This window comes from Empidonax traillii, unplaced genomic scaffold (assembly GCF_003031625.1).
Source record: "Empidonax traillii isolate 1590-97213 ecotype Southwest subspecies unplaced genomic scaffold, ASM303162v1 scaffold165:size1224784, whole genome shotgun sequence".
Classification (NCBI taxonomy): domain Eukaryota; kingdom Metazoa; phylum Chordata; class Aves; order Passeriformes; family Tyrannidae; genus Empidonax; species Empidonax traillii.
The window spans coordinates 1,131,193-1,144,728 of NW_020955358.1; the positions used below are offsets into that span (position 1 = coordinate 1,131,193).

The following is a 13,536-nucleotide window of genomic DNA, read 5'->3' on the forward strand; positions in this document are numbered from 1 at the left end:
CCACAGAGAGAGCGTGTGGTGACTTTTCTGGGAAGTCATCTAATGCTGGAAGGTGCAAAACAAATGTCAGTCAGCCTTAGGACAACACCAAGCAAATATTTCACTTCTGATGCAAAAAGCAGCTCTAGGCAACTCTTCCTCCAAACCAAAGCAATACATGAACCTTTCCAAAGACCTTCCAATTCCTGCTGACAGTCATGTTTTCACCATCTCCAGAAGGCATGTACGGAAATGTTGCAGCAGAGCTCTGCCATGGCTGCACTCCCCTTCCTAGCAGGAGGCCACCAGGAGCTAGAACATCTGCTGTGTTCCTTATCCAGGAAGTGGCATCACTCCTCTGAGAAGGGGGACAACAACTGACTGGCACCAAAGCTATCCAGTGTTATCTTCTGGAAAGAGGCTGCTATCAGCCTCTAAGCTCCAAGTTTCCATTCCAAAATAAGAGGGGCTTTAGGTCCACTTGAAAAGAGCAATGTAAATATCAGCTACTCATTTAATTGCTTTCAACAAATATACACATCTTTTAAAGTAGGTTTATTCATTAGGATCATGTAATTTAGTTACACCCAAATTAAAGTTCAAACAAACCAGAATATGAATGCTGAAAATTCCCTTAAGCTACAGACACTTTAAAGTTAGCAGATCAAAACAGTGACCAACATTTTACTCTTCTAGTGTTTTAGAAGATACTCGTGCTCTTGAACAGCTTTCTAAGCACATGCTCACCACTTGAATGAGTAAACATCCTTACAACATTCATTTCACTTCCTGTGCATACCAAAAAATAAGTTAAAATGCCCGAAGAGGGTTTCCTAAGAAATAAATACTACATCTGGATCAAACATGACAATTCTGTAAACATCAGGCAAGGTTAGGACCATTACCAATATATATTTATGCATGTTTTATAGGAAACAGTTTCTGCAGTTACTGGAGTATTTTTCCAGATAATGAGAAGCATTTAAAAGGATTTTAAAACCATTTTGTACCAATGTGGAAAAGTGTTGAAAAAATTCAGTTACACTGCTGGTTAACACAAAGCACTCAAAAAGGAGAGTTCATGTGGTTTTCTTGTACTTGTTTTTTCCATTTGGGGAATGAAAAGTTCCTGTTTATGACCATTTGGATTTCAAATTTCTCGCTCATTTCTCATTTCAACTCTTCTGGTTATTGCATCAATTTCTCCCTCAGTTAAGACATGATGTATAGAGCAAGGACCAGTGGAACTGCATGGTCTTCATTCAAGTTGCCTACAAGTACTCTTCTTAGAGATAAAAAAGTATTTTCCAGCACCTTCCAGGACTTACTACTCATGTCCTCATAGGGAGGGGAGGAACTAAGACAAATTAATAAATAAGAAAATAAATTATTCCTTTTTCCCTACCAAAAAACCCTATTTTTGGTTATTAACATCAAGAGAAACTTTATCTTTGTTTGGATACAAACATAAGAGATAAAGTATCTGGTGCCACGATCAGGCACCATATTTAAACAACATAAGAGTTAGTTCCACACAAGTTGTAGCCTTTCGGGATGATCCTCTAGATAAGTATCTAATGCTACAGTATCATGTTCTGACTCATGTAGTTCCCTTTAACTGATCATAAGACACTATCACATTACAAAGCAGACAAACTTCAGTGCTCTAGGACCTATCAGCCCTTCACAGAACAAAAATTCACATGGAAAACCCTTAATACCACACATGCATTCTTTTCAAGTTCGAGTAAGACAAACTGAGATCGTGCAAATATAACATACTCTCTATCCTTGTTTAAAAAGGCACATTTAGGCCGTCTTAAATGTGCTCGATGTTTTGTTTCCAGTGTTAAAAATAAATTGTTTAAAGGAAAAGAGCATCTGCAGGAGGTCAATTTAATCTTCAGTAGGCAACAAGAGCTGCCGTGGAGATGATAGATGAGGTTACTTTTCCGCTGATCCAATATTCTTATAAATATACAAAACCTCTTCAGATCAGCCTTGGAAGGGAGCAGTCTGCAGGATAAGACTTTTCTGTCAGTTACGTGGTTTTACTTGGTGAAACCAAATATTTGGTTTTATTTTTCCGTTGAGGCTGCTGCCATGGCTGGCTTGATGCCCTCGCGCGTTGACTTCAGCTCCTCCAATTCCGTGTTCAGTCTGCTGATCACCCACTCCAGGGCATCCCGACCCTGCCAGAAAAAATACTGGAATTTAGGATCAGAACAGATGCACCACCACTGCTCATGTTTCTATAGTTTTTCCTCTGTCAGACATGGGACTTGTTTTAAAATTCATTTCACGCCCTGCGTAATTTGGTACAGGTTATATAGATAATTTCTCAGCATCTTCTCATGGAAATGTCACTGAAAAGGCATTTGCTTAACCCCTAAGCCAGAAGCTCACTGTGAGCTCCCAGTAGTACATCGGGATTAGGCAAAAAACTTAATTCAGCAGTTAAGTTTCCTTACCTAAGAGGATCTCTGTTTTTACTGTTCGCTGCTCCCACCACTCAAAGAATATCAGAAGATTTACGGCAAGGTCTATATGTTGTTCTCAGATTCATTAACTGAGTTATATGGACTGTTTTTGGGAAGATCCAGGACAAAGAAAGTCTTCCAACTTTCTCTGACGTAGCAACTAAGAGTTCTGATATCTGTCAAGAGATCGGAAGTGGACTCACACTGAACTCTACATTCATGCGCAGCAACATTTCAGCACCTAAACCACACTGAGAGACTAGAGCTGCACATCTTATATCAAGGTATGGTCTTTCTCTGTTCAGTCCTCAGAATGGGAGTGCCACAAGCTATGAACTGACAGCCAGTCCTTGAGTAAGAGCTGGAGGACCCAGCACAATGAGCCTGTCAAAAATCTTTGACCTTAACAAGATCCTATAGCAGCTGCGTCCCAGTGACCACAAGATGCAACCAGCTGCACAACAAAGCCAAGAAAGCAAGAACTACATTAACTAAACAGAAGTGCAAAATTTCAGTGCAAAATTTTTATTTCAGAGCTCTGCAATCTCAGAATAGCAATGTTTGCCACAGCAAGCAGATGGGATCAGACCAGGAAACCACCTGGCCTTTTTTCACCTAAAGAGGTCAAGAGACATCAACTCTATTACTCTACTAAGAATAAGAAGTGAAGACACACAGTGAAGAGCAGTAAGTGGGAGCCACATGGCTCTGGCCAAGTCTAGAGTTCTGGAGATAAGGGTTTGAGCCCCAGAAGTCCTAAATCTTCACGAGAGTGAGTCTCAGTATTCAAGCCCTCTGCAGAGATTGACAGAAAGGAGGGGAACATCCTCCTCCACACGTAGCTTTGTTCCAAACTGTGATGTACGAATTTTGTTGTGTGCATTACAGGTGATAAAAGCGCACAGAAACCTCATAGTCTCCAGAACCCGCTGTTGTCTTTTATGAACCACTAAGCACGAACAAGAATCTGCATAAGCAGCTTTGAAAACCTAAGAAAAAAAGTGTCAGAACAATGCACACATACTCTTGAAGGATTTTTTTTTCAGGCTAGAAACATTACTCTGGAAAAATACGAGAAGCCCAGATCCAGGATGTGAAGCGCAACATCTTAAAAAAGAAATAAAGTCTTACTAAGAATAAGAGCATATTTATCTCAAGACCCTCACTAAGGTTGGTGAAGAGCTGACTCTGTTTTTCTTTGGGTTTTCCATATAAATAAGAATAAACACTAATTGTTACATCTGCACTGGCAGTCCTTAGATTGAGAAATGTCACGCACCTATGACAATAAAGTGCTCAGCTCTTGGTCAGAGTTCACAAAGGGAGATTCAGCTCCACCCCAAATTACCTCAATAACTGGAACGTTTAAGTTAACTTAGTTCAAGTAACGCCTTTATTTACTAATAATATTGAAGAAAGCGTGATTTAAATTGTCCGATTAAAGCACGGGTTGCTGAAAAAAGACCTTAGAAGGGGATGATTTAACTTCTGAATTCTTTCCATTTGAGGATAAAAGCAACCGTTCTTCGGCAGGTGATAACTTCCACCTTCTCCACACGCTGTGCAAGACCTGGGAACACCAGCAAAGCAGGCCATAAAACCGCCCAGACAGGGGCAGGCTACTGCATAGCAGCAAGTTGTAACTAGCCTTGAATTAGCTGAGAGGAGCGCTCCTAAGGAAAAATCGGGAAGGGGGGAGGGGAGTTGGGGAGAGAGAAGGAATCATCTTTCAGTAAGCTGGCATTTGGGCATTTAAAAGTCAAGTTTAAATGTCCTCTCTGAGGTGACACAGGCACAGAGAACTGAGTGAGACAGCAACAGCTTCGACGTTTTATTTGTCTAATTGCACAAAGAAGACTTTGTCAGGAAGTCAAACACCCCTGCCACAGAAAATGCTCATTAGAAAAAGGCTGAGATTCTCCTCTGGCCCTGACTATGAAACAATCACGTCATTGTGTTTTATTTGATATCTTTGTTGATAGGATTAAATAATTTTTATAAGTCCACAACATTCAACTGGAGCAACAAGATATTTCCTTCAGTTTTTGAGACTACATAGGTCTGTGTATGTCCTTAGATTCACATATACTTTATGCTACATTTTGCAGCTAAGAATAAACTCGTGATATTGGCAAGGAAGATTTCAGGAATATTCTGCACAGGAAATTAAGTTAGAAATCTCAACCAGATGCAAAGCCTCCAAGTATCATAAAACTACACAGTTACCAGAAAAAATCTGACAGAGGACTGGTCTATAAAATTTCATACTGTACAATTTCTCTAGTAAATCATTAAGCAAGCACATTCATAACCAGGCATGCATATTGCATTAGTCATTATTGCATGTGTCAGCAGTATGAAGTGTCTGGCAGAACAAGCGCTGCATATGAAGATTTGTTGGTAGAGCTTAAGTGACTGATAAATGCTGAGCCTTTGTAGTTGATGTTTTCCAGAAAAAAAGCCACAGAAGCTTAGTGGAATGAGAACTTAAAAGCAAACACTCACGGCATACGCAGACCTCAAAGTAAGCAGTGTAGAAAGCCCTACTTTCTTAACTAGGAGAAACAGCATAATGGATTTTCTCTTTTTTTTTTTTTTTTTAAGAAAACTGATTAGTTGAAGCACAAGCCAATACAGGAATGACAAGGACAAGCTACACTGACTAGTAGAAGGAAAACAATTTGCACAGAGGTATCACAAGAGGCAAGTACACTCAGTTCTCTCAACCCTGAAGTCAGATTTGTTCATAGGCACATCACTGCAGGAACACGTCACTACTGAAATGAATATACCTACAAGACCAGTGAAGAGCAGGAACAGTCTGGCACCCTGACAGCTTCAAGCTTTGTACAGATTTCCTCAGAAAGGCAACAATATTTCTCAGGCATAAGAAAAGCAAATACGATTCTGCTTTGCAAAAGATTACCCCTGTTAGGCAACCTGTTTCAAGAAACCAGTTTTATAACCTAAGAACACAGTTCTGTTTCATAATGCCAATTCCACTCACTAACCAATTTATTATTTCTTTGGGTACCAGATTTATTTACATGCTGAAATCACAGAAGCTAGGCCCAGATCAAACACCTTGTGGACGGACTCCTTCACATCCCTGGCTGTCTGCAGTCGTCATTCCACTTTCAAACCATAAGCAAGACTGGCACAAGACATGGCTGCAGCAAGTTGGTTGTCCAGTGGTATAAGCACAGGTTCACGGATCCGGTCTGGACTGGACCTACTCTCACCCTCTACCACTGCAGTGTAATGAATGTCTGCCATTCCTGTATGCAACGTGTGTAAAACATACATGCAGGTTAACTTATGAAATCCACGTGCCAACAACCCATGCACATATTTGCTAGAAAGCTGAAGAGCTATACCAAGAAGAATGCTGGCATTACCACTAGTTAGTACAAACTGCAGGTGTGGAGAACTGCTAGCTTAGAGCGCTTTCAGAATTTTGAATTATCCACTCAATAGCATCCCACCCCTGGAGTAACACAAAAAAGGTTTACAACGTATGGCAAATGACTTTTCCATCGTAATCAAAAATAATAACGCGTCATCTGCCACCTCTACCTCAGAGCAAACGCTCAATAATTCCAATTTCTTCAGAAAAACAAAACATTTTTCAGCAACTTTCATGAAGTTTAAGAGGAGTGCTAAGAGCACAGAGGCACAGCACAGCATGAAAGAAGAGCTCGTAGTAGCACAGTAGGTTACTGGCTAGCAAAGAAAGGGCTGGTAACAGCAATTAAAGTTCCTGTTAAGTTAAAAATCTCTAGAGACTTCTCAGCGAAATACTAAGAACAAGAAGTTCTTTCTGGTTTGCAAGAGGCTTGTGAGCCAGCGTGTTCCTTGAAAATGGCAGAACAGAACAATCTTTAAAAGAAATCAAGCTTTCACACAGGCAACACCTGAACAGACACCAAGAAATATTTACACTCTTTATCCAAGTTCAAGAGAGACATGAAAATGAGACATATATGCCACAAGAGGAATTCAAACAGTGTTTTTAAGTGTGCCTAGTTATGTGGACATTCCAGCTAGCTGGAGCTGTGCCCTCCACAGACTTTTAAATGGAGACCAGATCAGGACAGAACTGCAATTTAATTGAAAAACATTCCATTAGAGAGCACTCAGCTAGGTAAAGGTAATCTTCAGTGTCTAGAAATGACCTGTCATTACTTCCCTAACCCCTGTTTTTAACATGTTTTCCTCTCACTTTAGGAGAAGCACCCTGAAGGGTGGGAAAGGAGGCTTTCTCCTCTCTGATCTAGTTGTGCCACGCCTTCTATCAAGTTGGTTTACATTGGCTTGGTCAAGCAGTACCTTTCACAAGGACAAAGGGCTGGCCAAAGCACAGGCTCTCTGGCATAGCAGGAGTTACCTGGGCCAGATTCCCACTGTGCCGAGCCTCTCCAGCAATGCAGAGCACAAACTCAAACTCCAGGTGCACTCATCCTGCTGTTAGGCAGCAAGGCCTATGCTGCTCTAGCAACTCCATTTCTTCCCCAAACAACTCTAGGACAAAGTGCCCAAGCATTCCCATAGCTCTGTCCGTGGAAGCACAAGACAGAGGAGTCAGTCTAGTGTTACCTAGGAGAGCCAGCACAGTCTCACCTCTTCAAAGAATATGTTCCTGCTTGCACTACCTTACTTTCAGCCAAAGGCAAGGAGACAGCTCAATAATGGACAGGAACTAGAAAAACTGACAAAGCAGCACAGAAAACATGTTGGCATTAGCTGATAAACTCAGATTATGGGTATCTGATAAATCCAGATTAGAAAGGCTGAAAGTGAAGTTACATTCTTTCCTAGCACTAACTCCTGGAAATAGGAGGTTAGTGTTTAAAAAGGTACTTTGGAAAAAAACCAAAACCCAACTAATAAAATGCATATTCTATATACAATTGTAGCATACACATAGAAGCTTGTTTGTTCTGCTGTGCAATTCTAATTGAAAAACAAAGATTCAGTAGTGACACCTTTTCATACTGTGGGAAACTGTATTCTACTTGCTGAAGTCCTACAAAAGACAGTTGTGTAAACATGTAGATAATTTAAATACAGCATTGAACACACATGATTGACAATTACTATTTCAACAAAAAGAACAATGGGGTGGGGGGAGAGAGGGAGAGAACAGAATAAAGATGTACCTTTCTGGCATTAGAAGATATCGTGTTTGCCATTAAGCTTTCCAGATAACTGCTCAAGCTAATGCCTTTAACAGTAATGATTGCCTCTTGAGTTAGCACAGTTCTGTAACAGAATAAAGAAGGGTTAATACCTAAACTGAACTGGACTAACATAATGTCTCCTATCCACCAGGATGCAAAAAAATATCCTTACTTACTTCTCAGGGTTTTCGGGATGAGGAGTGTAAACCAGTCTCTCATCAACAGACACCAAGTTTGTGAGAGTAATCTTAAAAAGAAAACAAGAGCTGAAATCTTCACTTCCCCCCTTTCACTTTTCTGTTGTCAGCAGCACTACTGTAGTGCACTCAGTCTAGAGTCTGCAGTGTATGCAGAATACAGAACTCAGAACACAGACAATAAAAAGACCTATACAGGGTGATGCATCTTCTCCTGTCCTCGATCTAATTATATCAAAGTTTCCATTCACATTTGTACAAAACACGAGCAGCTTTCTCTGACTCCCAAGTCTGATTTATGGCAGGCGGTTTAGAGAGGCTCTTCAAGACCAAGACCACCATAACACTGCTTGGACTATACAGAAAATTAATACCCATGAAAGACAATGCCTCTTTTACGGAAACAAGGCTCTCCTACAGAAAACCCCATTTTAAATCTGGTAGTTACGAGTTCCCAGGATGCCCAAATACAGACTAATATTTCATTTACATTTTATGCAAAAAAGGCATTTCACATTGAAACTTTTGTTGTAAATGGCAGTGTAATGTATAACAACTCATTCATCCAAAAGTCAAACTATTTTACATGCATTCCAAGAAATAATCTTGCATTAAAAACAGAATCACAAATGTTTGATCCTGAAGTATTTAGATTTCCTATTTGTGAGAAGAGAAAATAAGAGAGTCATCTCAGACACCAACTAAAATACGGATATTATTGCCTTCTGATTAAAGATGCAAACACATTTCTAATCTAAATGTTAAGAGCAAAACATCTAATTTCCAGAACTAATTACCAGAAACTTTTTAAGCCACCACTCACATTAGTTGAGCAAAGCTCCATCTTTTTTTCCACTGGATCTACCACAGAATGTTCCTCAATGTAAGTCAGAGTTCTACTTGTTCCTAAAATCTGAAGATTAAAAAAAAGTTAAGTACCAAAATTAAACAAACAAACTGAATATTGAAACTCGTAAAGGCCATGTTCTCAGCAACCCCAAATAAATCCAGACTAATTCAGAGAAACCAGACAACCACGATCTGTGGCAAGATGTCACCCTGGTAGGTTGTATCAGTCCTACAGCGTGGCACAGACCAGCAGCCCGGGAGGCATCTACAGACATACACACACTATGGGCATGATAAAGCCTACAAAGTATTCTCACTATCAAGAATGCTACTTGTAGCCTGTGTGACACTCCTGTATGACAGTTCCTATGGATTAAGCTTTTACTTTGAATTCAGCTCCAATTCAGACAATGACATAAAAGTGCACCACACCCTTAATAAAGCATGAAGACTGTGAAAACCTACAGCTTTTACAATGCTCGGCAATCCCCACTCTGTGCTGAGAAGACGGTGACTGTGCAACCTCCCCTGGTTATCGAGGCTTCTGTCCAGGACATCTACTCCTACCACAGATGGATTCATCGGGTTGGGGTACTTTCTCATAGCAGCTTTGATCACTGTATCCCAGGGATGTCTGTAAAATAAAGGGGAGAGAATGTTTGTAACTATTTTGTATTCAATCACAAGTATCCAAAGGGTACTAAACCAGGATCTAGCTCGTGTAATATGGCACATGCTGTACAACTTCATAGCTCCCAGAAGTCACTTTGGAATTCCAGTTATGCCTGGAAGGGCAATAAGAAAGTATTGACACACAACCAGAAGAAAAATAAACTAATTCTTCTTTCCAGAATGAAGCAAAGAATTATTAACCAAAAACTAACAGAAATAAGGGCAAGGGGCAACAGTCACTAATTGCTACAAGTGACATTCCAATTAGCTGGGCAGAAACCCCTCACTGACGGGGCAGCTGCCCACAGAGATTGCTGGAATCTCGATTCATTCCAGAACTCAAGCAGGAAAACAACCTGACCTCATACTTCAGTTTGCCTTGCCTTGAGAAGAGGGCTGGACTAGATGACCTCTGGACTAGAAGCTCACTCCAACATAAATTCTTCTATAATTCTAAGCACACCAAATAAACTACAGTGGAAACCATTAGCTTCCTATAGCAAAAAAAAAAATTAATTCAACAACAACAAAAAAAAAAAAATCGAGAAGTTCAAAATAAAGAAACAGATTTTTAGAAACCGCATCAGCTCACAGCCTTATGTCTGCACCGGTACTACTGCTACTAGCAGTCTGTTAGCACAGATTACATTTATGGATACTCTTCTCAGTACAGAACTGTTTTTATGAAATGAGTTTTGATAATCTCAAACCCCTGGGACCACAGCAGCCCTGCTATTCAAGGCCAGGCTGTCCATACGACTCTTTTTCTTCTGAAACAGCAGAGGCTACAAAAATCATGGACTTGATCCACTACAGAAATTCTGTCCCTAAGCAGTTATTTCTATATTCGGAATAACTGACTGATCTGCAATGATAGATTTATAGCCTTTAAAGGTATGTTTAAAAATTCAACAATTGGTATCTAACTTAAGAAGGATTAGGGGTGCCAACCTGCACTTAGGGCCCTAAATGGATTTTGTTTTTGACAACACTACTTTTAGTCTTAAAATAGACTGGTACAGAAGGGCACCAACAGTACAGCACTGCAAGAACAAACAGAAACTTGGAAAAATAAGTTCTTTTTCCAAAAAGAAAAGCATCAGAAAGCTTTTTTGGTGCATGCAGGAAAAATAAGAGCCCTCCATTCCTACAGCAGAAAGAGTGCTGGAGGATTGTTCCTTGTAATCTTCAGAGACTATTCATCTCCTTTAACAGAAGATACACAAACTGAAAATGTCAAATTTCTGTCAAGTGTCCCTGAGGGGTTGAGTCAGAGATGTGATAAGGCATAACAATATTTTATTAACCACTCAACTGAACTACCTACACCCACACACCTTACGCCATAAGATGGGGGTGTTCTAATACACATCTTGACGAGAAAATGACAAAAATAGCTTTTGTGTTCCCTAGGCAACAGATACTCATCTCAAACTCAGAAGCTGTGCCATGCATGAGCAGCCTTTACTTCCCTCTGCCTGACACTTCACCTCAGAAGCTACAGTTCACTCACACCACTGATGAAGTTCAGCCCCGAACAACTGCATCCATCAGCGCTACAAACTGTGTTGACGTAATTAAAGAAGTTTAAAGCAACACATCTGGGATATTCTGTAAGTATTTTAAGAACTACCGCCCCCGGTGCTCTTCGGGCTTCCAAAATTTGTTTTAAGACCCTGCAGCAGTCGAATCAGCGGTGGTGGCGGCATTCCAAAAGCTGCACCGGCACTGCATCCTCCACGTCTGCTCCCCGACACAGCCTGTAACACACCTGTTCATACTTTTCCGGGTTGTTCCCTCGTTGCACAAGGGTGGAACTGGATGGACAGGACCACGTCCAATGCAGAAAAGCACTAATGGGAAGGAAACTTACTGAGGGAGCTGGTTGCTGGGCACCTCGGCGGGAGTTCCTGGCAGGTAAGGTACACAGCCACCCTGTCCATACTTCTTGGAATGTACCACCGACTACGTCAGGAGTCTGAGATCGTTTTTTTTAATAGTGTGAAAGTTATTTTTCCTTGAACACCCATCCCTCTATCAAGCCAGCACGCTGCCGGGCCGGCTCCACCACTCTGCCCTGTTGGAATGCTATTCCCGAGGTGGAGGAAGCCCTGGTGCGGGGAAGAGCCCGAGGCGATGCAGGACTCGCCGGGGCCTGTCCGCCTGTCCTCCTCCTCCTCCTCCGGCCGCGCCCGCGGCATTCCCCGTTTCCGCCGTCACCCCGGCGGGGCCCGGTTACGCCGCAGAGCCCGGCCCGGGGTCTCGCCGCGGCCCCCCATCCCCATCCCCATCCCCATCCCCATCCCCATCCCCATCCCCATCCCCACCCCCCCCATCCCTCCTGCCCGGCCCCCTCACCCGAACACGTGCTCCGAGCTCCAGATCTTCATGGCGGCTCCCTGCGCGTCCCCTCGGAGCCCGGCGGGAAGGGCGGGAAGACGGCGGGAGCAGCTCGTGCCAGACAGACGGACTGCCGGCTGCACGCGACCCGCTCAGCGCGAGCGCCGGGCGGCGGGGCGGGGCGTGCCCGGGCGGGCGCGCGCGTCACGCGCACGCGTCATCGCCCCGCCCCATCGCCCCGCCCGCGGCGGAGGGGGAGGAGCGGCACCGCGCGTGCGCTGAGCGCGCAGCTGCGCCGGGCGGGCCGGGCCGTGGAGTCACGGAGTGAAGGGATGTCCTGGGCTGGGTGTGACTCACGGGGGGCAGAGAAGTCCAACTCCCGGACGTGCGCGGGACACCCCAAGTATCACACCGTGGGCCTGAGAGCATTGTCCAAACGCTTCCTGAGCTCTGTCAGGCTTGGTGCTGTGGTCAGTTTTCTGGGGAGCCTGTTCCAGTGCCCAGCCACCCTCTGGGTGAAGAGCCTTTTCCTAATATCCAACCTAACCTCCCCTGACACAGTTTGCCCTGAAAATGTGCAGCCTGGGAAAGCAATTCTGCGTTAGCGTTGATTGACTGACCCCCCTGCCCCTCACAAACCCTCACCGCTAGCTCCTCAGCACAAGAGAAACATGGAGCAGGTCCAGTGGAGAGCAACACAGATGATTAAGGGTCTGGAGCATCTCTCTCATGAGGAAAGGCTGAGGGAGCTGGGCATCTTCAGCATCAAGAAGAGATGACTGAGAGGGCACCCTGTCAATGTCCAGAAGTATCTGAGGGAAAGGTGCCAAGAGGATGGAGCCAGGCTCTTCTTGATGGTGCCAAGCTAAGGGATAAGAGAAAATGGGCAAGAACTGATGCACAGGAAGTTCCACCCGAATATGAGGAAGAACTTCTTTACTGTGTGAGTGACTGAGCACTTGAACAGAGCCCAGAGCGGTTCTGGAGTCTCCCTCACTGGAGATACTCAAGAACCATCTGGACACAATCCTGTGCCATGTACTCTGGGATGACCCTGCTCGAGCAGGGAGCTTGGACCAGATGACCAGCTGTGGTCCCTTCCAACCTGACCCATTCTGTGATTCTATGAAGTACCAGCGTAGGAGTTTTGCTTTAAACACGCTGATAACAGCCATGGTTGGGGGTGACAGGCTGTCAGGCTCAGCGTGTTCGGGTCTGTGCCCAGGGGCAAAGTGTTTGTTGGGAATACAGCTGGTTCACGTAGCTTGTTTGTAAGCAGCAGATTGAGATGCAGATTAAGCTCTGGGTGGGAGCCTGAGACAAGAGGCCATGACAGGCTAAACCTTTACATAACAAAGGGCACAAAGACCGGTGGCAGGAAGCCAGGTGAATGGACACAGGGAGACACCCTGGGAGGAAGAGAGACTTTCGGGCTGCTTGGACTGGGAGGGGATAAAAGCCCAGGGGTGCAGCCCTTTGTTGGGGGTTCCTCCTTAGATGCACCATCTCGGGTTGTTTCTGTGTTACTACGCCATGAATAACTTGCTTTATGGAACTAGACACCTGAGACTCTGCTGAGGGAAGCCTGGGGTCTAGCTGGTAAGGAAACCTGGTCTAACTGGATGGGAATGGAATGTGTGTGGGGAATCAAGCGGGGCAGCCGTAGGCTCACTGGAGCCGCCATCTGTGAAAGGGCTCAGTCCCACCGGTAAAAGTGGCGTTGGGAGTGTGACTGCCAGAAAGTGTCCTGAACAGTCAGACTGGGATGTTTCCTCAACAGTGATGACGCCAAACACCCGAGTTCACCTGGAGGACTTTGCACAGAGTAATTCTACAGCG

General features: G+C 43.7%; 1 protein-coding gene across 1 annotated transcript; it reads right to left on the reverse strand.

Annotated features, from left to right (window-relative positions):
- Positions 1 to 239: 239 nt before the first annotated feature.
- On the reverse strand, positions 240 to 11,826 carry PRELID3A (PRELI domain containing 3A). Its single transcript, XM_027885347.1, has 6 exons — positions 11,716 to 11,826; positions 9,151 to 9,319; positions 8,660 to 8,749; positions 7,816 to 7,886; positions 7,619 to 7,721; positions 240 to 2,171 (listed from the first exon to the last, which is right to left on the reverse strand). Exons 1-6 carry the CDS (start codon positions 11,745 to 11,747, stop codon positions 2,058 to 2,060), a joined length of 579 nt encoding a protein of 192 aa, XP_027741148.1. The 5' UTR covers positions 11,748 to 11,826; the 3' UTR covers positions 240 to 2,057.
- Between the last annotated feature and the right edge of the window lie 1,710 nt (positions 11,827 to 13,536).

Coding starts and splice junctions, on each gene's coding strand:
- PRELID3A (XM_027885347.1), bottom strand. CDS start 11,747: ATGAAGATCTGGAGCTCGGAGCACGTGTTCGG. Junction 9,320..11,715: donor AGCTCGGAGCACGTGTTCGG/GTGAGGGGGCCG, acceptor TTTATTTTACAG/ACATCCCTGGGATACAGTGA. Junction 7,887..8,659: donor TGGAGCTTTGCTCAACTAAT/GTGAGTGGTGGC, acceptor TTTCTTTTTAAG/ATTACTCTCACAAACTTGGT.